Source organism: Limulus polyphemus, unplaced genomic scaffold (assembly GCF_000517525.1).
Source record: "Limulus polyphemus unplaced genomic scaffold, Limulus_polyphemus-2.1.2 Scaffold1888, whole genome shotgun sequence".
NCBI classification, from domain to species: Eukaryota; Metazoa; Arthropoda; class Merostomata; order Xiphosura; family Limulidae; genus Limulus; species Limulus polyphemus.
This window is the reverse complement of record NW_013667498.1, coordinates 205,115-231,747: the sequence shown is the minus strand read 5'-3', so window position 1 is coordinate 231,747 and position 26,633 is coordinate 205,115. Positions and strand designations below refer to the sequence as shown.

At 33.1% G+C, this 26,633-nt stretch overlaps 1 protein-coding gene across 1 annotated transcript in view; it reads left to right on the top strand.

The window, feature by feature from the left end:
• Positions 1–6,090: 6,090 nt before the first annotated feature.
• Positions 6,091–26,633, top strand: part of LOC106465262 (G2/M phase-specific E3 ubiquitin-protein ligase-like) — a gene marked incomplete at its 3' end in the record, with an annotated part of 44,645 nt that continues 24,102 nt past the window's right edge. The window contains exons 1-4 of the mRNA XM_022393122.1: positions 6,091–6,189; positions 6,731–6,805; positions 15,520–15,576; positions 23,019–23,110. Coding sequence (XP_022248830.1) covers positions 15,546–15,576; positions 23,019–23,110 — 123 coding nt within the window. The remainder of the gene's footprint in view (positions 6,190–6,730; positions 6,806–15,519; positions 15,577–23,018; positions 23,111–26,633) is intronic.

The following is a 26,633-nucleotide window of genomic DNA, read 5'->3' as shown; positions in this document are numbered from 1 at the left end:
TGTTTGTTGCATTGCTGAAATATTTTGCAAATCGATTAAAACTCGTGCGTGAGAACAATGGTGGCCGAATCAAGCGATATTGATACTTGGAATTACTTTTTTGATTGAATTGAAATCTTATTTTACTTTGTTATGCTCTCGGGGCAAAAATTGCGATTTATTTTGCAACATCCCTTAGACATCAAAACTACTAAAACAATTAGTACAATGTGTTTTATTTCATTTTGAAAGAACAGGTTATTATATTGTGACTTCATTTCATAAAGACCAAGTCACACAATATACAAATATCTTAGTTGCCAACATTAGTGAAAACAGTGTGCATACTTGTATGGTGAAGTGGAAAATTACCTCTTCTGGATCAGAGAATAGCTCATCAGTTTTCTGACTCTTAAGATGAACTCTACCAAACTATTCTTGATGAAAACCAAGAAGAACTGAACAAAGAAAGTGTGCCTGAAGCTGGAACATAAATTTAATTCCAGTTCACCTTGGCTTAAATTCAAACAAAATATCAAAAGTGTAGTATATCAGAATACACTGGTGCACACGTCAGTGGGCTGTTCCAAGCAACATTCCTAGAGAAGAAAACCCCTAAATCATATCAAGTTGTATAGGTATATAAAACACACCTTGAAATGGGCTTACCTCTGCCCATGGCCAAAGTGATATATATTTCTATCCATTGACATATGCAACTTTATTTGAGTAAAAGGATTAATATTTGTTTACAACCTCTTAATATATATATATATATTTAAATGTGACTAGTTACATGCGGAAACTGCATGGAAATTAAGAACGTTATTATTTGAATATACCCATATAAGGATATATCCTATACTAGTTATGGAAGGGAGGAATTCCTGACTATGTCAAACATCATAAACTGTAATGCGGAAAATTAAGAAATTTGGTTTGATATTTCTCTTCTTTGTCATATGAAAAAACAAACAGTCACAAAACTGTAACAGTTATAAACTATGCCTAATCGGTTTACATTAATATACATTTAGTATTGTAATATTTTCATCTGTTCGGTGTTTGTTTTTTAATTACTTGGTGAAAATAGTGCAAAGTTCAATCCAGTAACAATAACATATTAATTTATTTCTTCCTTAATGTTTTCTACGGTCTTAATACTATCACTTTTGCATAGTTGTACGTGTAGGCCTTAGTTCCCCAACAAAAATTTAACTTTCAACTGAACTTTACTCACTAACGGTACTACAACTAACATACAAATAAACTTGTATAATTTAACACCTAATCAATTGAGTAACTGAAATATGCAGTAATTAACACTGATCCAAATACTTTACTGAATGCTGGCAACTGAAGAACTTACTCAATGCTTCAAAAATTGTTGTTGTAGTTGTTTGTTATTAAGCATAAAGCTACACAAAGGGCTATCTGTGCTCTGCCCACTATGGATATCAAAACCCGGTTTCTAGTAATATAAGTCCACATACATACCACCGTGTCACTAGGGGGCGATACAAAAGTAAAAACACTACATTAAACTGTCCATTCACCAAGTCTTTTTAGTGTTTTACTCTTCTGAGGCACATGGTATACAGATGCGATGATCCCTTGTATCCTGACATCACTGTCTGTCCTGTTGCTCGGGGGGTGGGGGTCTTCCCAGATAAGTGATTGGGTGAAGAGGTTTAAACAGGAACCTTGGACTCCTCAGCAGGTTGAGTTCCACTTTCAAATTCTTATCTGGAGGAACCCAGCTGGCCATTCTCTCACTGAAGTACTTCCAAAGCAGATTCTGGTGGATGACCTTTGGCTTGAATCATCTATCTTTCTGGATTCTGTAAGGTACATAATGGATGCTTTTCAGCACAAAATATGGCTTTTCCCAGTACCTTCTTAATTTTTGAGTTAGTCCTTTTTTTGTGGCAGTGATTTTACAGCCATATAATGTCATCTTAATGGAATTCAATCTTATCAACATTAAAATCATTGCCAATTTTTATTTTATCACTAGTTGCCTTAAGTCTTTCCCTGGTAAAGTCATGTATGACATCGATGATGCTCCTTAACCTCTCTACGCATTCTGTGTAAGGCTCTTCTGAATTACTATTATATAGATGAGAGTACTGAAAGTCCAATGGTACCTTAAGTTTTCTTCCAAACATCAATGATGATTGTGTGTTGTCTGTAGCTTCTCGTACTGCTGTACAATAACTCATCAGTAACAGTGAAAAATCTCAATTTAACATTTTCTGATGTTCATCCATATATATATATATAGCTAATTTATTTAACAGTTTGCAGTTGTATCTCTCTACTACATCATCTGAGTGGGGTTCTATAAATACATCAAATATTGAAACAACTTCATTGACGAATTTCCTGGCTAAAGTTTTTGCTTCCTGGTTAATAACAATAAATGCTTCTGGCCACTTCGTGAAATATTCCATCACAACCATATTATATTGATTGCTACATTTACTCTGTAGCAGAGGACTAAACACACTAACAGCAAATCAGTCAAATGGTGCTCCAACACAATACTGCTACAGCTGTTCATGCTTTTTCTTTCATGTACCTTTTTGTTCACAGTAGAGTTCAAATGTTGCACATCAGTTCTCTACAAATCCCTGACACTTAATGAAATAGGAGCATTATGTTACTCTCTACAATATCTTCTTAACACCTAAGTGTTCAGCTGTTAAAAGATTGTGGGGTGCTTCAGAATGCAAAGGCTGTAATAATTGTTTCTATACTCTGGTATCTTTCCATTTCCTATATAACAAGCCCTCTTGTAAGCACAGTGAATCCCACTGTACCCAATACATATTTGTGTTTGGGTTATATGAGTGACTGTTTGCCATGAGGACCTTTTTTCCCAATTTTTGATATTCAAGTTGTTATCCTGGAGTTCTTTGAGCCATCCTGCTATGTGGTTTTTTGGGTTGCAAAATATCACCAGCCATTTCAATGGTGTATTTTCTATCTAAAGTGTAAACTTTTGTCCATATAGGTAATGGCAGAAATGACTTGAGACTAGAATCATATTTAGAAGTTTTTCCAAATTGTACAATTCATTCTTTCTGCAGCATGCCTTGCCATACTATAGTAGACAATCACATGTTTTTTCCATGTTGTACTTGTGATAGAATTGCTCCCACTACAAAATCGCTAGCATCTTTATCTAAATGGATTAGATATTCAAGAATTGGTTATGTTGATACTGGAGAAGTGTCCAATTCTTTTTTTAGTTTATTGAATGCTTGTTCACAATTAGCAGTCCAACAAAAGTTATTTGGCTTTTCAAATGATTTTTATAACCTCATACAGGTTATTTGGAAAGTCAATATTCGATGTATCTGTAGACATTCTCCCTCTGCTCACTATGTGTCTCAGAAAACTCACCTTTTGACAGAACAATTTCACATTCTTTGGATTCAACTTAAGGGTTTTCTTTCCTCAACCAATCCAGAACTCTCCTCAGCCCTTCATAAATATTATCAAAGGTATTCCTACATGCAATTTTATCATACAAATGGATGAGTATGATGTTTCCTAGTAGTTCAGACTCCATTAAATGTTGAAATGTAGCAGGTGTTTTGCATAATTCAAATGGTATTACAACAAATTGCTGCAATCCGTTTTCTTTAGTAAAAGCTGTGTTCTCTCTACTTGTTTTGTCAATTTGCAAATATTCATTTTTGATACAGATAGATCAATCAAAGTAGATTCCATCTTTGGCAGTGGGTAGGCATCATTCTTTGTTACTACATTCACCTTCTGGTAGTCCATGTAGAAAACATTGTAGACCTATCTCTTTTTTTCACAAGTACAACAGGTGATGCACATGGATTAGTATTTGGTTCTATCACTCGTTTTTTCTTCGTGGCTTTTATTTCTTTGAAAGCCTCAACCATTTTGGAAATTGAAATATCTGACTTACTGACATATTGGGCTACATCTCCCATATAAATCTTGTAAGATATTGTAGTTCAGCTTAGGTCATGAGGTCTATTGAAGAAGATGTCTTGATATTCCATGTGCAAGTCATGTAATCTCTGACACTGATCAGCTATAAGACTTTTATAGCTCTGATTATACGGTTCTTGTAAGTGAGATGGTAAGCTGTCATTAGGCAAGAAATTTATATCCGATTTCCTACATTTTTCCTCAAAGGTGACTGCTAGTGATGATCTTTGATGTTGAAGTACTACCTGTACAGCCTCACATCTTTGTTCTGAACACTTCCTTCTGGTGTATCACTCCAAACCTGTTGGATAAGGCAGCTACCCACTATCAATGCTAGATAGATCTTGTGGATTTCAGCTGGAAGATTACTTAACTCTGTCAAAGCTGGTCATTTTAAATGAGTAGCAAGATGAATAGCATATTGTTCACTATTTCATCTGTTCTCTTCAGAAGTTATTTCAAAGTGAGCCTAATATTCATCCCATGCTATCGTTTCATCATAGTCCATTGGTTTCTCAATTGGGTGATGTTGTGAAATTGGTCAGCTAAATTCTGGAAACAGATTTTGTAGTGATATGATTGAAGTAGTCCAGAAAGGTCTTGCAATAACAGATGGCACAGCAGTAGTGGTAAAATGTTTAGGCCAAATAGGCTATTCTATTCTATATTTTGCAGTAAATGGTGTTTTAGGTTGAAATTATTGGGAAGATACAGAAAGAGGTGTAGCTGATTTCATTTTTGCATCCACAATTCGTTTTCCAAATATTTTACTTCTTTTCTACCTCAAAGATTTCTTTTTAAAAGTACTTCTTCAACTTTTTCATTACAGGTTTGCTCCACTTTGTTACTGTCTTTATGTATTACTTCAATATATTTGTTGTAATTTCTCTGTAACTCTCCAGGTGTTTTATCAGTCTTCTCTTCCATCAGATTTATTTTTATTCTCAATTATTCTTTAAATACCTTGACTCTTTTTTTGACTTCTCTCTTTTTTCTTTTAATTTTTTGTTTGTTTCTTCTTTTTCTTCCATTTTTCTATTAAAATATATTCTTGGTTTTCTTCTGATTTTCTTTTATCTCTTTCTTCTTTTATATATTATGTTTCTTTCTTCTAGATCTTCTTTTGATTTTATGCCTCTTTCTTCTTGGCCCTCTTAAATTTTTTAAGTATTTTTAGTAAAGCCTCAATCTCAATCCTGGATTTCGTTGTCGTGTTGAAACTGAGCTAAGTTATATATTTTTTGTTTTCACCAAAATAATCCCACTTCTGACACAAATGTTGTACTGTCTTTCGTTAGGTGGGTTCTTTTCAATTACTTGGTGAAAATTATTGGAAGTCCAGTCCACGTAACAATAACAAATCAGTTTATTTCTTCTTTAGCATTTGCCACAGAGTACTAATACTATCACTTGTCCACATTTATACTTGTAGGCCTATAGTATAAATAAACTTACTAATAGAATTTCAACATCAAGGCTAATTGATTTAGTAACTGAATATAGTAATAACTAACACTGATCAAAAAATTTCACTGAATGACTGACGTTCTGCCAACTGAAAAGCATACTCAATGCTTCACTGATTCTTGTATTTATAACGTAACCTTCTTTTATAAAAACTTTGCAAACCCTCTCGATCACTCATATTCACAAACATCCTAGATATTCTAGGACTACTTTTATAAACTTAAGTGATCTTAACGTTATAAGCCCTCTAGCGAACATATAAATTACAACATTGCAAATATAGTTTACAACAATAACTAAGCCTATCTGAAAAATTAAAATGAATATATATTTTAGAAGTTTAAACATTCTTTCATTGCACGGGTCTCTGAATTTATAAGGTTTTGTTTTATGCCTATTTATATCGCTAATCACGCCATGTTAACGCTCTTCTTTATTTAACACAAATTACAGAGAAACCACGAAATATTTCTTATTATAGATTTGAGGTTGGTCAATCACCTACCACGTGACCGCGCCTATTGGTGAAACTCATGGTGTTAATTAGAAAATAGCAATGAATATTTACTTTAAAATTATATGTGTATATATATATATATATATATAAACGAATAAATATTCCAAGTAATTATAATTTGAGACTATCCTGCAGCACAGGGTCATATGTGACCTACTCTAAACTATAGGTCATTAGAAAGGATGAGCAAAAACTGAAAAGTGTTCGTTTAAGATATTTTTTACAGCAGCGTTTACATGTGCATATGAAAGCAGGTACTATAACAACTGATCTATAAAAATAAGCAATTAATTGTCGAAAACGTATGGATTTTTTGTTGTTGTTCTGGGGGAGGGCAACTTCCTGACTGACCAGTCTGAGGTTCGCTTATAACTGTATTTACATTTAACTTTTAATTTGTTACAAAACTGAGTGCCGAAATTCATCATTATCATGATTCACGAACTTGCAAAGGTTTTTTACGTACAAATAAGTTGGGTGTAATGAGAAAATGTACATTTGTTTTAGCTTTTCAGGTTTTGTTTTCTCCGTGAATGTCTGTTTATACTAATTAAGAATAAAAGAGGCGTTAGTTGAAACAAAGGAGATTATTTATTTATCCTGTATCATGTATGATTTCAATTTGTCATAATACTAATACGATAATTTAAAAAATCTGCAAACCTATTGTAGCCCACTTTGTGTTCTTTCAAGCTCATTGTGTATATTGGATTATTTTAATGTTGAACTAAATCATGCAGGTTTGCTAGGTGTTTCTCTTGGTTTTAATTAATTACTACGTTTGGTTTAACCTAGGTGACAACAACTAAGCCTACTACCACTGTCGTACGGTGTACCAGCGAATGACACAGCACGAGGCTAGAAGCGCAGGTGTGGACCAGTGTGATTTACTTGTATGGCATTATAAATAACAAATATGTTAATTACACATGCACCATGTGTATGTCCCAAAAAATGTTTAAAACCTTAAAAAAATCTTCATTGTCGATTGAGATTAAGTAATTATTCCGATAGATGCTGTTTTAAAACATACAAAAAAAAATTGGAAATTTGTGGAATGAGTAATTTGAAATTAATGTAATGGTTATCTTTTGTTGTTTTGTCCCCCTTACATTGAGGAATAACCAGGTTTCTAAATATTTTTAACTCCAAGTTTTGCATTATGAGTGGTATAATCATTTGTACTACTTAGGTGAAATTTCAAGAAACTTTCACATCCAATAGCTGGAAAAATGAAATACAATAAATGTATATCTTGTGGCAACAACAATCCATAAATTATTTTACAACGTAAGAAAATTCAAGATGACACAAAATCATTCAGACCATTAGGGTCACTCCCTCACCAAAACATCAAAATAAATTTAAATATAACCCATTCAAATTTATATGTACACAAGTCACGTATATTATCAAGCAAACCATTCCAGAAGTTTATAACTTTTACTCAAAATAATTTTGTATGACAACAAGTGAACAAGTTATATATCAGCTTTCTAAACATAAATCTTTTATCTTTAACTTTCAAGTCTGCATTTCCAACCTTTTCTCCATCCAAACAGATCACCTTTGAGAAAAGTGTCTAAACTTTTAATAATTTTGAATCCCAATATGTTTTTATAGCATGAAGGGATGATCTAGATAGGGAGACTTGGCTTTTGCCACTAAGCATTCTTCTTATGTTCTTCATCTGTACATATGTGAAAGAAGTATATGTATGAAGTTCAATTAAATATTTGTGTCTTCCCAGTATTCCTAAGCCCTGTCCTTATAAAGAAATTCACTTTTTCTCTTTAAATCGTGTAGATATTCATCACAGTACATTGCTTTTGTTCTTTTTTCTGGCTTAACAATTTCCTTGTAGAAGTGTCTCGAATCTCCTCTTTAAGTCCATGTGTAGTCTTAAGAGTCTGCCTCTGTGGTTGCCTTCTTAAGTATCTGTACCTGCCATTATACATAAATCAACTTTTTTTTTCTTGGTGACTACTTGAACTGAGTAAAAGGTGAATTACATTTAAACTAGGGTTCTGCCCATAGTTGATGACGGATGTGTACCCAGCACTACCTGTGTATGTACTGACACTCAAACTTCAATAAAACTTGTTAAATGTTGCCTTGCATAAAAAAAGTTAAAAAAATATCAGTTTTTGCATGTTTTGACTATTCTGTGCACAAAATTTGAGTTGCATGCTCCTGGACTTGCCTATTATGGCTTGATGCCTTCAGTGCTTGGCCATGAGAATCACCCAGGACTTAAAAATCCAAAGGCAGAATCCTGGTAAACCATCTATGTACATGCTTAGCTCAGCCATTGACCTGATGCGATTGTGCTGTAAACTGAAGCATGGCCAGAAGCTGTGTACCGACAGCCTAAGTTCCTTGATCTATAGGCTTAAGGATCAGAGGAGTTCTAATGAGGAGAGATATTTGCTTGCTTGGAAAAGAATTAGCATTAATACAACTGTTTGAGCTAAGTGTTTTAGTTTCAACACCTGATGAGAGCAACTTTTGTAGCATCTTGATTTGTTATGATGCTAAATATGTGAGAAATTCATCTGGACTGTATAACAGAAAGATGAACCCCTGATTTAATTATGCTAAAATAAATGTCTTTCCAGCAAATGAGCAACACCATCCATTATGGACATTATTTAGTTTTCTTACAGGCTGAATGTGCTCTTGTGGTCAATGTGGTGGTTTGTGGATTAGAAGCTACAAAGTTTGAGCCACAGTATGCTTCCAAACATGAGCCACACTTTGAGCTCTTGGAATGTTAAAACCTTGATAATCAGTCCTGCTGTTTGGTTAAGTGTAGCTATGTAGGCAACTGGTTCTGAGTAAATAACTTTTGGTCAGCTATTTTAAATTGGGAATGCACACGGGATCTTTGACCTGGCTGATTAGCTCATTTTCTGTAAGGTGCCATTCATGTTGAAAATACCATATCATTCTTTTGCATTATGTTGTAACAGATAGTAAAGTCTCAGAATCTTTGTTAGCTAATTCCAAAACTGGATGATCTAATTTTTTATAGAAATTAATGGTGGTTGATGATGTCTTTAGGGATACTTATCATTCCCATTCCCACAACTGGCTACAGATGGTGAATGATAGTGAGATCTCAGATGTTGTGGGTCATAGCACCCAGATCCTAACCCCTTCTCGAATCTGTAGCATGCTTTCTAGTTTGGTATCTGTTGTTTTGATTATGTCTGATAAGCAGAATATTCCTTACTTTTGGATGCTATAGCTGGAGACATTTTCACTTTAAAATGATACCATTTATCCTTTTGTTACAGTTCTGTTGGCATGATCATGTAGTTGTTGACACGTACATCCCTAAGAAAAATGTTGTATTTTTACATATATATACAATTATAGTTGTCAAATTTTGCTGTTTGTTCCCAATCCACACTGTTGCCACTTCCCAGGTCCTCACCTTGGAGGAGGAAAAATTACTGAGAAAATCAAATGTGGCTGTTCCTTCCGAGATTCTTTTGCTTTTATGTAACTGAAAAACTTCTAATCAGATGCTGTGAGAAGAATGTTTTACACTTGCACAGAAATTTTAAATAAATGGTTATCATCCTTTCTACCATGTTCAATGTGAAGTAATGCTTGATGTCTTCCATAGAGGTTTCTTGCATTATAATTTGTGTCTAGCTCTGTATTCGGCTAAATCACAAAACAACTACTGCATTCACTTTAAGAATATGTTCAGCTAACTCCGCAATCATGCCCATGGCTTCAGTCTGATCATCTTCCAAGTCTGGTTTTATGTATTTTAGTCCAACATCTAGGCTGCTAATTGGACTGGATGAAAGCAATATGCCTAGTGGCTTGAGTATGTTGCCATGAAACAATGTTTTCTTCATCTGCTGACAATGGTAGTTACTTCCAAGTGTCTTCATGGCGATCCTGATCTTCTCAAAGACAGGAAGCACCACAGAAAACATTGGTTTGCAACCTTTGGCTCACTTGATTTTTGGCTATGAGGATACTTAAAGTCAGATGTTTATCATAGAGTACCTACTATGTTGATGAATGTAGATGCCATCCAGCAGCATGAAGCCATGATGAATATCAGACAGCTTCATTCAGTTGCCTTTCCCAAGGATTCAGGCCATTACTGATGTGAATGGCGACCACATTGAGCATATATAGCACCTTTTGGTGACCATTTTCAGTAGCCTCTTATTTCTGTTCACCAAGGTTCCATTGGTACATCTACCAATTGTTGCCCTATTTTAAAGTGTATTCTTTTTATTGGCATGTGAACATACCAGTGAAACTCTATAAGAACCTGGGTATTGTATAAAAGTATTTTAAAGAAATCATTAAGTCTTTGGGTATGTTTCTAAGATTCCATGTTGTTGTTTTTGCTTATTGCACAACCAGTTTACAAGAAAAGGTATTTTTGAAAATGTGGTTAATTGTACTTTACATAATTTTTCCCCAATCAAATTGTCAAGAATAATATTATTATCCAATATGCTTCCTATGTTTAAACTAGTTGTGTCATTGCCAAGATACAACACTACTAACAGCTATTTGTTGGTGTTTTGTGTATGTGTATATATATATATATATATGCATGTATTTTGGTCAAAAGTATATTAGGAACTTAAGAAAGAACAAGCAATATGGAAACCCCATTGCAATTAACATGCAAATACATGCAACCAGATCCCTAGGTGTCATATAAAGATAGTTTGGTTGCATAATTAACATTTCAAAATTTGAAGATACAGGCAGTTTACACTTGGATGGACTAGGTCCAAAATGTAGTGCTCAGTATAAAGTGAAAAATTGATCCTTACAAAGATGATGCCAAAGAGTTATTTTATCATGGTGTGGCTGTCCCACAAACTGTGAACTGAGAAGATGCTAATGAAATTATAAGCAGACTACATGCTTAAGTCCAGACTTCTAATGGTTTTAGATAAAGAGCTAGGGGCTCAACTGTTTGCTAAACAGAAGAAGTGGCGAGTATCTGTGGCCAATTGTCAGTATAGCAAGGTGAAATGCCATAGCCACTGCAGGTTGGGATGGAGATGATTTCCAAAAGGAATTAATGCATTCTTACAGCAAAACTATAAGACTTTTCAAATCTATGTTCATTTAATTTTATTGCTTTACAGCTGCACTTAAGACCTCAGAATATGCAGAAAGCTGTTTATTACAGCAGAACATCTTTGTGTAAACAAAGGATCAAGTTACCAGTGAACAAGGTCAAATTACACCATCACACTTCATGATGTGTTTGTGTTATTTCGAGTAATGTTTTTAAATATTTTTTTCATGTAAGCTTTCTTACCTAATCCAATAAGTATCTTATTTTTACATTTTATTTACTTTTATAACAATAAAACTTTCAAACAAAGCTATCAATGGGTTACAATTTTTTTTCCATTATCTGATTTTACAGACTTCCACAGTACAAACAATGAAACTGAGACATATAATTCATAACCTTTCACCAGAACAAACTAGCCTTGTAGAGAATTCAATAAAGTATAATCTTCTCTTACTATTGGTTACAAATATTTAAATAGCAATTGTCAGAGAGAATTATCAACATTTTTTGAAAGACAGGATATGATAGGAGGGTGTAGCATATACGTTTGATGTTCTTGTTTATATTTTAGTAAAGGAAGAAGCTTGTAGACTATAAATTTACACTATGGCTCATTGTTATCTATAGTATAAGTGTGTAATTTGTGCCAAACTCAGAAGATAACATAGGGGTATAAAGAAAATCTAAAATCAGCAATTGAGAGTGAAGTACAATGTGATACAGAGAAGTGTAGATTGAGAATTTATTTAAACTTTTTTTTAAATTAAGAAATTAAAACTTATATTGAAATATAAGTTTTGATGCCAAGTGTATTAACATACATTAATAGTAAAGTTGTTTAATGAAGTTTTGAATGTAACTCTTGTAAAAATGTCATCAAATGAGTACTTTGACCCACTTGGTTTAAAATTTGTATGCCTAACATTTACTGGATGTCAGTTCCCAGTGAGTGGTTTTGGATTCAAACAGGACCAATCAACATAAATCCTCATACATGTGTTTATTATGATTCCTCATCCAATGTCAGTCATGGGATTTTGCCTCTGTGTGGTGGGTCCCAGAGGATGATATTTCATGGATCCAACCCAATTTGTCCCAGGACCGTGGTGTCTGCGGTAGTCAGCCAGGCATTCATATACTCCAGCTTCTGTAGTTCCTCAGTGAGGCTCACTCCCAGAGGCTGATGTTACGTGCAGTGGAACTGGTCCAATTAATTTTGGATTTGAAGTAAACTGCTACAGTGGCACATCCCTTCCTACTGTCATTCAGATGTCAGGTTTTCGAATGGCTGGTGTTGGTTTTGCTCAGTTTAGTCAACCAGTACAGAATTTTCTCCTTCCATTCTACTCAACTTGAGGTGAAGATGGTGCGGACCCTGCTCCTACCATGGGTTGGAAGATGTATGCCCGATGCTGCCTGGCTTTGGACTGGAGTTGACCTATCATGTACATTTTGTTGCACCCTAGCCATTCTACACCAAGGAGCATATCCTTTTTTAGCTTTCCCAACATCAAGTCTGTGGCTGGGGACCCTACATTCATTCATTCTTCTGGACTATAATTCCAGAGATTTCAGTTGGATGTGGGGTCAGACCATCCCAAACTTCTCTCTCATTTATTGGATGTGATCCTTAAAATTTCTGCCCATTTATGCAACACTTACTACCACACTGGGCAAAGAGTATACCTGGTACAGAAGTGGTATGGTTTCACACATGTGTTCCTCTCCCAGTGGGGGTTCACACTCCATCATTTTTGCTTCAGATGCCTTTGAAGGATGCTTATCTATATCACTCGCACCTGTCCATCTTTTCAATGTGAGAGGAGGTAAGGTACCGTATCAGAAGTTATTGTTTTCCTACACTGAAAATATATTTCCAGTAGGTACTTACCTTTTCTCACACTTCATCCCCATTGCCAGTGATTAATTTCTACCTAATCTTGAAGTGATGGCAAGGTGAAATCCAATAGAGGGAGTAACGTGCGTCAGGAGGCTGTGTCGCACTCCAATTGGTGGAAGGTTGTTGCATGATAGTTTACATGTAAAGACACAGTGAACTACATTGATCGTGGGGAAGGTGGAAGTTTCAAGGCTAGTGGCATGTGAAAAAAAAGTTGCATATAAAGGGCAGCACTGAATGAGAAAAGGTATTATGTGAGAGGTGGTAAGTACCTATTGGAAATATATTTTCAGTGTAGGAAAATAATAACTTTAAAACACCAGGACCATTTAGAAAGAAACCTGCAACAAATCTTACCCCAGCTGTGTTAAGCAGAGTGCAGTGTTTTGTAACAGGCAGTAATCCACAAACACAAAGATCAGGGCAAAAACCATCCAGGTGTCTCAAGGAACAGTATGCAACATAACCAAGGTCCTTCATCTGGAAAAGTGAAAAAAGTTATGTGTACACAAGTGGCTTCTACAGTGTATCTAGGAAAGGAAAAGAAAACTACAAATTGTACCTAGCAGGGAAAAAACAGCATTATGTAGTGACATTCAATGAAGCATATGTGTACCTTGCTAACTGTAACAGACCCCCTTGTCATTTTCTACTGATCTGTAGGCAAAAAACAAAATTCCAAAAGTGGTACATACATGTTGTAAAACATTTTCAAACAAATTTATTGTCATCAGTAGATACTGTGCCAGGGGCAAGCTATGGATCAAGAGCGTGGAATGACGGTCTAGGTAAACTCTGCTTACTATAAGCTATAGCTAGACCAATATTCTGGCCCCCTTGTGTGACAAAGAAATACTTGCTTTGTCTGGAAACATCATCAACAGGATGTGAATTCTTCAAGTTGAGGCTTTCAGTCATTGCATATCTCATAAAGCTAAAGAATGAAAAGGGTATTCAAGCTATTTCATACAAAGACATACTGGTCAAGTTGCCAGATACAGCACCTGTGGATTTCTATGCGATCAGGCTGTAGAAGTAGGTGCTGGGAAACATTTGTCATCATACACCAGATGGATTGTGGAAAGCCAGCAGGGAGAAGCATTGTGCTTTAGACATGACAGCCTTTTGACAGAACCTTTTGTAATGGCAAATTTATTTCAGGGATATTGTCAAGATGCACAGTCATCAGGTAGATCTTAACCAGTTGTGGTGACATGGAATGTAACGTGTGAGACTCAAAAATTGTTTTAATATAGTGTACTCAGCTCTCTGTAAATAGTTTTAATATAACGTACTCAGCTCTCTTTAAATTGTTTTAATATAACGTACTCAGCTCTGTGTAAACTATTTTAATATAATGTACTCAGCTCTCTGTATAATGTATAAGCTGCTTTACTTTTATTAATCTGTAGATCTCAGCAACTTGTTATTTTCCCAAGTTATGGTTCAACAAAGGCTTCACTTTCTTATCTCCACACAAGCCTGAATAATTTTCTTTTTTTTTATAGCAAAAGAAGTAAGCATTTAATGTGCAACGTGCTGACTTAAGTATGTTATTTGACATATCTCTAGAAAGTAATTACTTTGACTTCAGAAAAAAATATTCTTTAATACAAGTATTTTTGTTTTTGTCAGGGAACAGTGCAGTCAAAAAACTGATACAAGTCAGTTTTTGTATTGAATTGAACCCTTATGAAAAAAAAAAGTTAAAATGTTGGTATTAAATAATTACCTTTTATTTTAAGTTTAAATATGTTTCTTTATAATAAGTAAATTTTTACTTTGTGTTAATACAGATGATTCATGTTTAACTTCCCAGGATTGTCCCTAAAATACAGATAAATGTCAACACTTTTACCATGTAGAGTTATAACTGAAACTAACATATGTACCAAACATTTATTTTTAATGATGTTTTTACCTGATGAAAATTATGACATGCATGCAGAGTTCTAAAGTCACAGAATCTGCTGAAGAAGAACTTATTTCAAAATATAAGTGCAAGTTGGATATTAACAAGCTATTTTTTTCTTATGTGCATTTTACATTCATTAGATTTGTATAAGGTAAGAGTATAGAATGAACTAGTATTTTTGTATATGTGTCAACACAATAACCTACATATGCACATAGAGTGGCCAACCAGTTTTTCATAATAGCTTTTTCCAAAAATGTATTTCAATTGGTAGAGTAGTTGAACTTTGTAAATATAGATATATACAGTTCACCTTGTGAGAAGCCAAGTTACTGAACTCTATGTATATTAAATGTTTAGTTTAAGCTTTAAATGCTTAATAGTTATTCCTACTACAAGCAAACAGGAGTTAATGTTTTCTTGAATGAACTTATACTCTATTAAATTCTGAGTAGTTATTTCAACCAAGATAATTAGCCAGTAGTATATATGAAATATTTTTGTAATACTAATATAAATAATGTTTTTAAACTTAACATGTTAAATGAAATGTGCTTACATAACTGTGGTCAGTTGAATTCTTGACTTAAAAAATGCAAGAGCTGAGTATAAACCTAAAGATACTGATAATTTTATAGGTAATGGTATCATATTTGCTTTTGCGACCCTAATAATATTTTTTTTTCTTACAGTATAGTGACATTTATAAAACAAAAAAATGACATCTCTGAAAAAATTCAAGACATTTGGTAAGGTTTTGTTTGACTGCATATTTTATATATATGAAAGTTGACTTGTATAAGTAAAAAACAGCAAATAAGTTGCTCAATTTAAAAAAAAAAGTTAGTATTTGATATTTTCATAAATACTGTATTTACTGCTTGGTGATTAATCAATTACATATGAATATTGATTACTTCAATTATTGTCAGGTAAAATTATCAATTAACCAAAAGTACAAATAGATAAGTTAGTGTCACAAAAATAATCAACTAATTGAAGTTAGTGTGTTTAATTATTACTTTTTTCAGATATTTTAACTGTCCAAGTAATCCACATATTGCCATTATGATTTCTTATTATTATTCTCAATTAACTAAAGATTGATCAGCTTCATCTATAAGTGTCATGACTTGTGAAAATAACCAATTAATCACAATTAGCGTTTCCAGTTATTACTATTTTAGATTATTTCAACTAACCAAGTCTCATGTTAAAATAATCGACTAATAAGCCCAAGTGATTAGTCAATTTAGTAGATTCCACTAATCACTAAGCTTTAACTGCATCTCAAAATTTTTCCATTTCCTTTCCATCTTGAAAACATCTATTGGACATGTAAAACCTTTGAATTACTAAGAAAATAGTGAAAAAGTTTAGTTCTAATTATACAGTCATTAGTTTGATCTTATACTAAGTTAATGAATTAAATATTCAAGTTCAAGTCAAAGACTAGAAAGCTGAAAAAAAGCATAAATACAACAGTAGGACTAATTAAAAATGTCTTTAAAACCAAAGTTTGCATATTCAAACTTCTAGTATTCATTGATTAAGGCATCACTTTTTTATTTATGGCTGTATATGTATTTTTGTGTAAAAATTATACAATGTATTCATGCTTTATATTGGAACAGATGTGTTTAAACTAGTTTTTTTACCCCATTACTTGAGTTAGCATTCCATAACCAAGACAATCTTATCTGTGCAATAACAATACTTTTATATCTTAAGTTATTAATTATAAACTTGGAATTTAGTAATAGATAAAATAGTAGCATAAAGTAAAAAAAAATGATACTTGAAAGAGAGTGAAATATCTTGAGATACTTATGTTGTCTGAAACATATTAAAGAAAATATTTGGCAGATTTCATGATTCATAAATTAGACAGATTGTGATAGACTGAATTGCCAGTGTTCCAGAAGTACTTTACATTTTGTTTCAGGTTAGCCAGTTTGAACATATTTTAAGTCAAAATTTGAACAAAATCCAATATATTGAGCAAAAAGTTGAAGTGGGAAACTAGTGTGTAAGAAAATATACATTTCACATAATTATGCAAATTAGCCAGTAACAGAAAAATAAAACAAATCTAATTTTTGAAAGCAGCATATTTTAAGTTTAATCAAAACTTCTGATGAGTCATTAAGAAAAAATATGATCAGAAAAAGGTGGATTCCAAATATAAAAACTGTGTGAAAATGCTACAGATAATAATTTATGTAGTAAAACTTCTATACTATATAGAACTTTAGCCAGAAATTCATAAAGTTCAGTATTTGGTACCTAATGTGAACACTATAATATTTAATATTAACAAAATACTATTGCAGTGCATGCTACTTTTTGAACACAGTAACCTCCCATCTACTTCTTTGGTACTAGTGTATACATGTTAGTCCTACAACGAAAGCTCTGTCAAGTAACAAAACAAGTATAGTGATGTTACATAGTCATATTGTTCAAACATAATTACATTTTTAAACAAAATTATAGTACCTTTAAATAATGACTGTAGTCACAACAAACCTCTTTTTTTAGAAAATATTTACAACTAAGCACACGTATTGATGACAAAGACCTTTCTCACACCGTAAAAACCTACATGTAACTGTAGTCTGATATGGACACATCACAACTGTGAGGTACTTCATACTTAATAAATAAAATACTAGCTGATATTCTTGTTCAACATACAGGATGGGCATAGGAGCCCTGGGAGGTGACTTGGGGGTGGCAGGTCCAAATCCCAACCCCTTTTCCCCATGCTACTCCCAGGAGAACTTCAGGATATATATGCCAGGTTTGGTGACAGTCCGTCCAATGGTTTGGCAGCTATAAATGAATACACATACACAGGCTTTTGTCAAGAATGGTTTAGATAATGAAAAATTATATATTGTTGCAAATAATTACAACTACACCCTAAACAATTAGGGGAACAGATGGTAGTGGAAGGTAATGTGTAAAAGGACAAATGGATGTAAAAGTAATAGAAACAAATGTTATAGAAGTACAATAAAACTAAAAACTTATAGCCAAAGAAAAAGCCAAAAGTCCTAATTACACAATGAAGGAACCATAGTAAATAAAATTAAAAGAAAAATTTTAACATGTCGGTGTGTAACTGTAAACCTGTTTACAAAAATTACTAATTAACAAACAAAATAATAGTTGGAATTAAAGTAAGTATTAATCAATAACTTACCACCAGTAATTCATCCAGAATGTTCTTAAGCACCGTCCACTGAATGATGAGAGAAGCACAAAACTTAAATTAGGACCAGTGCACTAACACAGGCTACATAGATCATTAACTAGATGGCTGCACGTGTCTGCTTGAGATCGTTCTCCATGCTCACCAGTGGTAGTTCTTGTAAATACTTATTGCAATAAATTTGCCTTCGTTGTAGTTTATTTATTATAACTGATTTTAATTGAAATTAGCTAGTTTGCCCTCCATTCAGGTAATTTATATACTGCAGTCAAATAATAGCAGCAGTTGTGATGAATGCAGTTCCTGGTATTTTGCAAGTACTTTCTTGGTTATTGAAAAGAAAAATATGTTCAGAAATGAATATATCTGGCATACCATTTTCTTACCAACCATACTAAGCTAATATCTGATGATAACAATTTGAAGTTTCAGCCTTAATGCTAAAATGTACTGATTCATGTTCAGGCTTGGTTGAAATAATTTAATATATAACATGCATTAAAGAACACACAACTCCAGCAAAGTAAACAGTCCTCTGTCCAACTACATGCTTAGACATGTTGAATACCAGTAGACAACCAACACTTTAAAATAACAGGATATAGTTCAAATAAGGGAACACTTTGGATCAAGGAATCTTTATGTATTAAACTACTTCAACCAAGTCTGAACATGAATCAGGATATTAAACTAACCTTGTCTGAAATACATTAAGCTAGTTGTTGAATGTGCATGTTATTCTTCTTCACACATTTTGTTGGTGTGATACATAGATGCTACAACAAACTTTCACAGTTAAGCATACAGTATAGCTGTGAAGGTGGTACATAAGGCTTATGTGTTTAAGGTGAGTAAACACTTGGGATTGGTTATGTTTGGCAGCAGGAAGTTTCAAGGCTCTAAGTAATTGCTTAAAGAAAATTAGGGAATTAGCTAGGATACACGTATGCAAAATACCAGGAAAAACATATTATTTATGGTGTAAATAAATTCTCTTTTTTGAGTTTAGTACATCCAGGTTTTCTTTATATTACTGTTACTCTAGTTATTATTTGTATCCTTCAAAAGCTTTTCACTTAACATATTTCAGATTGCTTACAGTGTATGTACATATGTATATTAGAATCCTAGCAGTATCTTAGTTACTTTCATTACTATGAAATAAAGTTAATTACAGCAGGGTACATTCATGTATACCTCCATGTCAGACCTTGACTAATATTAACACACACACATTCACAAAGATCAACTGACTTATGATAATGCCTTGGTTTAGTCCACACAAGATATAATTTACTTCTCATGTTGTACTCTCAAGTGCACTGACTACTTTACAGGCAAGAGTTGTAACTGCAAATAACAGGAGGGGAATGACAGAGAATGTTGTATAGAGTTATAAAGTATATCGAATACAGTGTTAAAGAAAGTGCAAGGCAGACTTTATTTACTCTCAATTAGGGATGCACAGGTAGTAAAATTTAGCCGAATACTGGGTCCTGGTACCCAGTCACTAAGCTTTGGCCGGGGCTGGGTGTCAACCGGGACCAGGTTCTCCCCTTGCCACCCTCACAAAAAAAATTATGAAGGAGTGATACGTCAAATTGTAGTTCACCCCTTTGATTGGGAGCCATCATCCTACCCTTGCAGCTGGGTGTTGGATTTAGAGTAGAACCAATCAACATATGTCCTCACATATATTTCAGGTTGTCTATCTTCCTCCCTCGATTTTCCTCTGTCTGTGTTGTGGATCACAGAAGTGGCACGTGCAATTGTTACAGTTCTGTCCTTTGACTGTCCTTCAGCCTATCTTAATATGGGGATTCTATTGTCTTTTGGATGGTTCCAGTACATTTCCCAGTTGGGGGAGTTTATTGCATGTGATAGCCATTCTTTCAATACCAGATGTCAGGGTCTCCATATTGATAGCTCAGTGCTGATACCTGTGTCATACCTGGAAGATGGTGTGATTCTCAATCCCCCCCGTCTCTTGGGTTTGAGGTGAAGACAGTATGATCCTCATCCTAACCCCGTATGGATATCGGTTCCCAGCGGCATGGGTTTAGGATGTAGTTGTCTTATCAAGTATGGTCCATTATGCTCTAACCACTCTACACCTGAGGGCACATCCATTGTTTTATCCAATATTCTATTCATGGAATTGAGTTATAAATATTTTATATGGTTAGGATCATTATCCTGACACAGTTCTTTCTCATTTATATGTGCTCCTCTCCTATTCTGCCCTTATCTTTTCCACAATACACAGAGGGATGAAGAATATACCTAGTTCAGAAGTGGTGCAGTTCCCCTCATCTGATCTTCGGATCTGATTCTCTCATTTCCAGGGGTATCCTTCAGATGCTTTCGGGGGGGTACTTCTATCATTCCCTCGCACCGGTCCCTCCTCCTATTCAATGTGGGATTCTAGTTAACTTTGTGAGAGGCGGTAAGTACCATATCAGAAGTTATAATTTTCCTATGCTTAAAATGCATTTCCGATAGGTACTTACCTCCTCTCACTCTTCCCACCTTTCCTCCATTGTTTAAGTCTTATGCTAAACTTTGAAGTAATAGTTTGGTAGAGGAGTATAGAGGGAGTCACATGCATGACGTGAGTATGTCATGCTCCTATTGGTGGAGAAGTGACGCATGATGATCTGCATGAGAGACACATTGGAATCTTTCAATTCCAATATGGGGGGAGCAGAAGGCCAGTGGCATGCATAAAAAAAAGTTTGCATATAGAGGGCAGCACTGAACAAGAATAGCTAAGTTTGTGAGAGGAGATATGTACCTATCGGAAATACATTTTCAGTATAGGAAAATTATAACTACTGCATTTCACATAATTAGATGAAAAATAATCTCATGAAACTTTTTAAAGGTCTTCACTCTCGTTCTCTCACACACACACATTGTTACATTATGTAGTTTATGCATATTTATCTTGTACATATCAAAAGGTTTAATACTTTTGCACACCTGTGAAAAATCAAGAAGCAAAGTTTAGCAAATGAAAATACAGTCATGCACCTTGTGTGATGAAATCTGGTTACTTGATCAAACACGTTATTAGACCAGTGAACCTTTCTTCAAGCCAGTGCAAAAATATCAAAACATGCAATGTCAGTTAACAAACGTACAAAAATAGAGTAAATCCAGGGTTCACAATTATTGAAAATTGCTGTGTGGTATATCACAGTCTTAAAAACCCTGTACCGTGAACAAAATACTCAAAATAACTTTGAATTGCCTGAAATATATAAGCTTGAGCTGAATTAGATGGTTTCAAACGACTAACAGAGAAGGGAAATCATATGAGAAACAAAATAGGGTAATTATTCTCAAGGGATGATAGTTGATTGGCAAGTAAAACTTTGGTATGAGAAGAAAAGTTATGAAAACAAAACTTGTTTACAGACAAGACTCCTCAGAGTGGTAGAGAAATGAAAGTTGGAACAATTTTTATTTGAAAATTATACTAAATAATTGTTATAAAATAACAAAATATCAAATCTAAAATGTTTTTGAGTTAAATAACTATTCTAACAATTTTTATTATATTTATTCAAAGTTCAAGGTGCTCACTCATAAGGATAGGATTAACATTAACAATGACACTTAAAATTGGATTTAACTGAATGAAAATACCTTAATCACAAATACATCATATGTACAAGAAAATACAAAACACATTTTGGTCTATATTTAGCAGAGTACCTGTGAAGAATTAAATGCGTAAAACCCTAAAGGAGCTTAACATATACAAATGAATAACCCGAAGAAATATTCTGAATTGAAAATGAAAGAAAACAAAAAACATGTATTTCATATAAAATAACAAACAATTAAATCTATTAAATGTGTATATTTATACAGCATTTAAAATACATTTTTAACAAAAATGAAAAACTTATAAAAAAAAATTGTAACAAATGGTAAAAACAGAGTGAATCATAAATTAGAATACATTATGTTATCAACAAAATAAAATATGTCACAGAAGAACTTGAACATCAATAAAAAAATACCATTTTCAGGTAGATATTGTTTAATTATCCAGGAAAAAAAAAGTTTGTTTCTTGTTAAGCACATAACTAAACAATGGGCTGTTTATAAAAAAATTCATATATTAATTAAGAAAAGTGCATTAACAATTTTTAATACATCTGATATATTGAATTTTAACATATTCAAACAAATTTTTTAGCTATTAGTAAGACTTACCATTCAGATATTTTACCATGCTCTCAGGTAACTTGTACAAGACCAGTTAATCATACATATTTATCTAAATCTAACAGTTACTTTGAATTAATCCTTAAGTACTTGCTTCATCTTTACATGCACTTTAGTTCTCCTTGCTAGTTTAAGCCATTGCAAACAGAGAAATATTTATTTATTTTGAATTGAATTATTTATTCTTTTCCAAGAAAAAAATCGCTTTGGAGATTTATTCACTTGAGAACTGGGGCACATATGGACCCTTCCTGATTACTTAAGGATCAAAATGTCAGAAGTCTGCCATCATCATTTGTACATGCTACTTGAATCTATTTCTATTTTGTCTTCTTAAAAATGTAACAAACATTTGGTACAAATAGTTATCATCAGGGGTGAAATTCTCAAAAAAAAAAGTAAGGTACACAGCTGAGTGAAGTGGACCTGCTTTTGAAGAAGAAAAAAAAAGTCTATATGTAAACATAAAAAGTGACAAAGCAGTTCAAATAAGTCTTGATACTAGGAGTAAGAATAAGTTCTGGTACTCAGTACCAGTGAGTACTGGCAGAATTTCATCCCTGGTTACCTGGTTCAGTGTAGCTGAAAGTTTCTGTTCATTGCAGAGTTCAAACAATAATGCAGGTTTTCCTGTTTTGTCATTGTGTTTGTGATTTCTTTTTGTGCCGAAGAAATGTTGTCATGGTAATTTTAATTAGCAGTAATGGTCTTTGTATGTTTTTTTTTATTTTTCAGAGTGCATTTTCTGTAGGTTGAAAGAAGATGATGAGTTACGCTATGGCCAAATATTTCATAGAGAGAAGTTTTCTCTACATTACTACTGCATGGTAAGTTTTAATTTTTTAAAGTAAAAAGTTCATACAGAGTGCATTTGAATAGTTTCTACAAATGTTACTATGATTGGCACTCTAGTAACTGTTTAAACCTTTCCATGTGGGCATCTTTTTCTGTGCATGTCATGAGGTTTTACTGAGTTACATTAACAACTTAATTAAAGTACTTTATTATCATAGTTAATTAATAATCTTGGCATCAAAATGTAACTAATAATCCAAATTTTAATATTATATAAGTTTCAAATTCTTAATTTTATAAGGCAATATTAAGAAAAAATCCTCAATTCCCCTAGTATGAGAATTGTGACATTTGTTCTCTAAGCCTTCCCCCTCTTCACTAATTAATTTACCACCTCTCCGAGATGCACGAAATTTAACACAAGTTACTCATTATAATGTCTTCACACAGGCAAAGCATAATTTTTATAGTCTTTAATCTTAATTGGTTACAGAGCCATGAACTAGAAAACCAGACCACTCTTGCCATGCTTACCTGTCACATCCTGTCTTTCACAATTTGCCAATAGTTCTTTATGATGTTTAATACTATATTACTTATAAGCAATAGAAAGCCAAAGTGTTCATCTATCAAATAATGTATTATATTACATTGTTTTCTTTACAGAGAATTGTCTATTTTGCTTCCAGTTCATATTTTATTCCAATAAAAATCACATCGATAAGCTTAACTAAATTTTTAATGGCTCTTGTTGCATTGTTAGAAAGCCAGAAAAATTTTGAAAGTTAATGAATATTTTCTGCTTTTTTATGTATTATTATGTTATGTTCTTTGGTGCATTATTTAATTAAATAAAAATTATTTAGTGCAGTAGTACCATTAGTATGAAAAAAGTAGGGTTAAGTTTCATTGAAAGTCGACAGCAAAGAAAAAAGAAAACCCAGATAAGTACAATGTTTCTTGTTTTTCATGTGTATTTTTTATTTATTATTGTATTGTATTGTTAATTGATTTCCCGTAAATTCGTTCCAACGAAACTTTAGCGACACACGTCCTTACTTAATAAAACTGGTTTATTCTTTCCAAATATAACTTTACGATACACTTAATTTCAACAATCACTCTAAAACAAACGCTATAACAACGAACGTGCTCAACTTCAATAATCCTCTCTGACTGAAGATCAATTACTCACTGTCTACACACACATTATTATCCTGTCACATTGTCACCCTCTTATATATATACCAGACTACCCTATATCTATTAATCTCCTGACAATTCCCGAAGGTTCGAGAGAACGAGTCACATGACCTCGCTGACGCAACAATAATAATAAAAAAAGTCTGAAGAGGTATGCTTGTGAGCAACTCGCTAGCAGCCAATGTAATACTATAATTTGATAGGATAACTTGCCAAGTGATTTACAACTTTTTTGGTAGGAATATTAGTTCAACACAGTTCAAAGGGAAATAAAACAATAAAATCTAAGTAGAAACATATGTATACTGATACAAATTTAAGGCTATTTAGGATGAACAAATGTAGTTTTATGTTACAATCTGAAGTCATTCTAGAAAGAAAAAATGGGTAATTTAGATTTATTTCAAATTTTATTTTGGTAGTTACAAGGTTGGTCAAATTGACCAATCTCATATAGAGTTAGGGTAGAGAAAATAACAGATAAAATATAAAGATTTACTGAAAAAAACATCTGAAATTTATTTAGGAGGTTTTAGAGAATACACAAATAAAATTGAGAATTTTCAGATAAAGTATTTTTAATCTGAAAATGAAAATCACTTTGCACTCAGAGCAGTTAACACTTTGACTCCATATATTCATTGAGAAATTTTTAGTAAAGATACTTCATTAAAAATTCAGTTTTTTTTTGTCTACAGAAGACTCTCAGTGGTTACTGAAAGCTTGTGAAATTTTGTGAAGATACACAAAGCATATTAAAAGTTATAGTCTGGAAACTATAAAGATCAACTTGGGGTAACGAGCCCATAGCGAGAGTATTAATGTTGCCACCACCATTTTGGATTACTATGTCCATTCTGACATTATTAGATATTGCAGTATATAACCCATTCCTAGTATTCACCCAAATCTCTGTAGCAATGACTTCTTTCAGTCAAAAATATATGCCCAATAATTTATTTTCTCACCCTCATTATTAGCCACCTTAAAACTTTAGTTACCTCAGGTGATCATCTTGTTTGAAGGCTGTTCTAAAATCTCCTCCTCCCCCTTTCAGGTTGGAAACCATTGTATTAGTGTAACATACTGGAAGAGCAGCTAAATATACTGAAAGGAAAACAGTCAAGAAGTGTTTTCAGAAAAATCGTTAAATCTAAATCCATAAAAAACTATAATCCAAATGGAATAACTTATGTTTCAAATGGTGGTTATTAAGAACTTCTGATTTAAACTAAGTGTTAATTAAGTACCTCAGAACTATAAAGTAATTTACAGATTTATAAAGCTTATCATATTTATCAAACTGATTTGTAGTGCTTAATGTTGTGGGTCTTATTTGGGAACTCGGGACTGGTATGTACTTTTAAAGATGCTAGTAGTGAAGATGTGCAAGTTACTTGTTATTATTCTATGTTCTTTGTGCATTACTTAATTAAATAAACCTCTTTCAAAACCCTTGGGGAAATATTATCTGGCTCAGTAGGCTAATTATTTTTCAAACTTCCCAATTTTGTTTTAACAAGCTCAGAATTAATGCAGTCATCTTGTTTCTATTTATCAGCTGTTCAAGATGTGGAATACTGCTTAAATCTTCATTAGTGAAAACTGAAGAAAAATCAGAATTTAATAACCCATCCATCTCATAATCATCAGATATGATTCTTCCTTTGTCATCCATCAAGGGTCCTACCCCCATCCTAACATTTTGTTTACTCTTAATGTATTTAAAGAAATCTTTACTGTTAATTTTTACATTTTCAGCCAACCTTTTTCCATATATCCTTCTTGATGTCCTAATTTCCTGTTTGACCAACTTTCTTGATCTTCTATAACATTCTAAGTCTCCAATACTATCAGTCAATTTAAATTTCTTTAATTTTATTGCTTATACCCTTTGTGAGCCAATCTGAATTTTTACTTGGAGCCACCCTTTTTTTACTATAAGGAATATGTTTATCTTGAATATTTAAACATTTATCTTTAAACATTTTCCACATTTGATCAGTGGCTCCAAATAACTCAGCTGCCCAATTCACAACAGATAATTCTTGTCACATTCTTTCAAAATTAGCTTTTTTTGAAAATTGTAACCAAAATATCATTATTCCTTATCTCCATATGTAGCAAAACACCAAAGCTAATAGAGTAATGATCACTAGCACCCATATGTTCCCCAATTTTTCCACCCTTTCAATCATTTCTATATTTGAAGTTAACATTAAATCTAAAATAGCATTATTTCTAGTAGGCTCCTTGACTAATTGGTGAAGAAAACCATTTTGAACAGTTTCCAAAAACCTTTCTCCCTCATGGGTTTGACTCTTGCATTTCCCAATCTATATGCCTGAAATT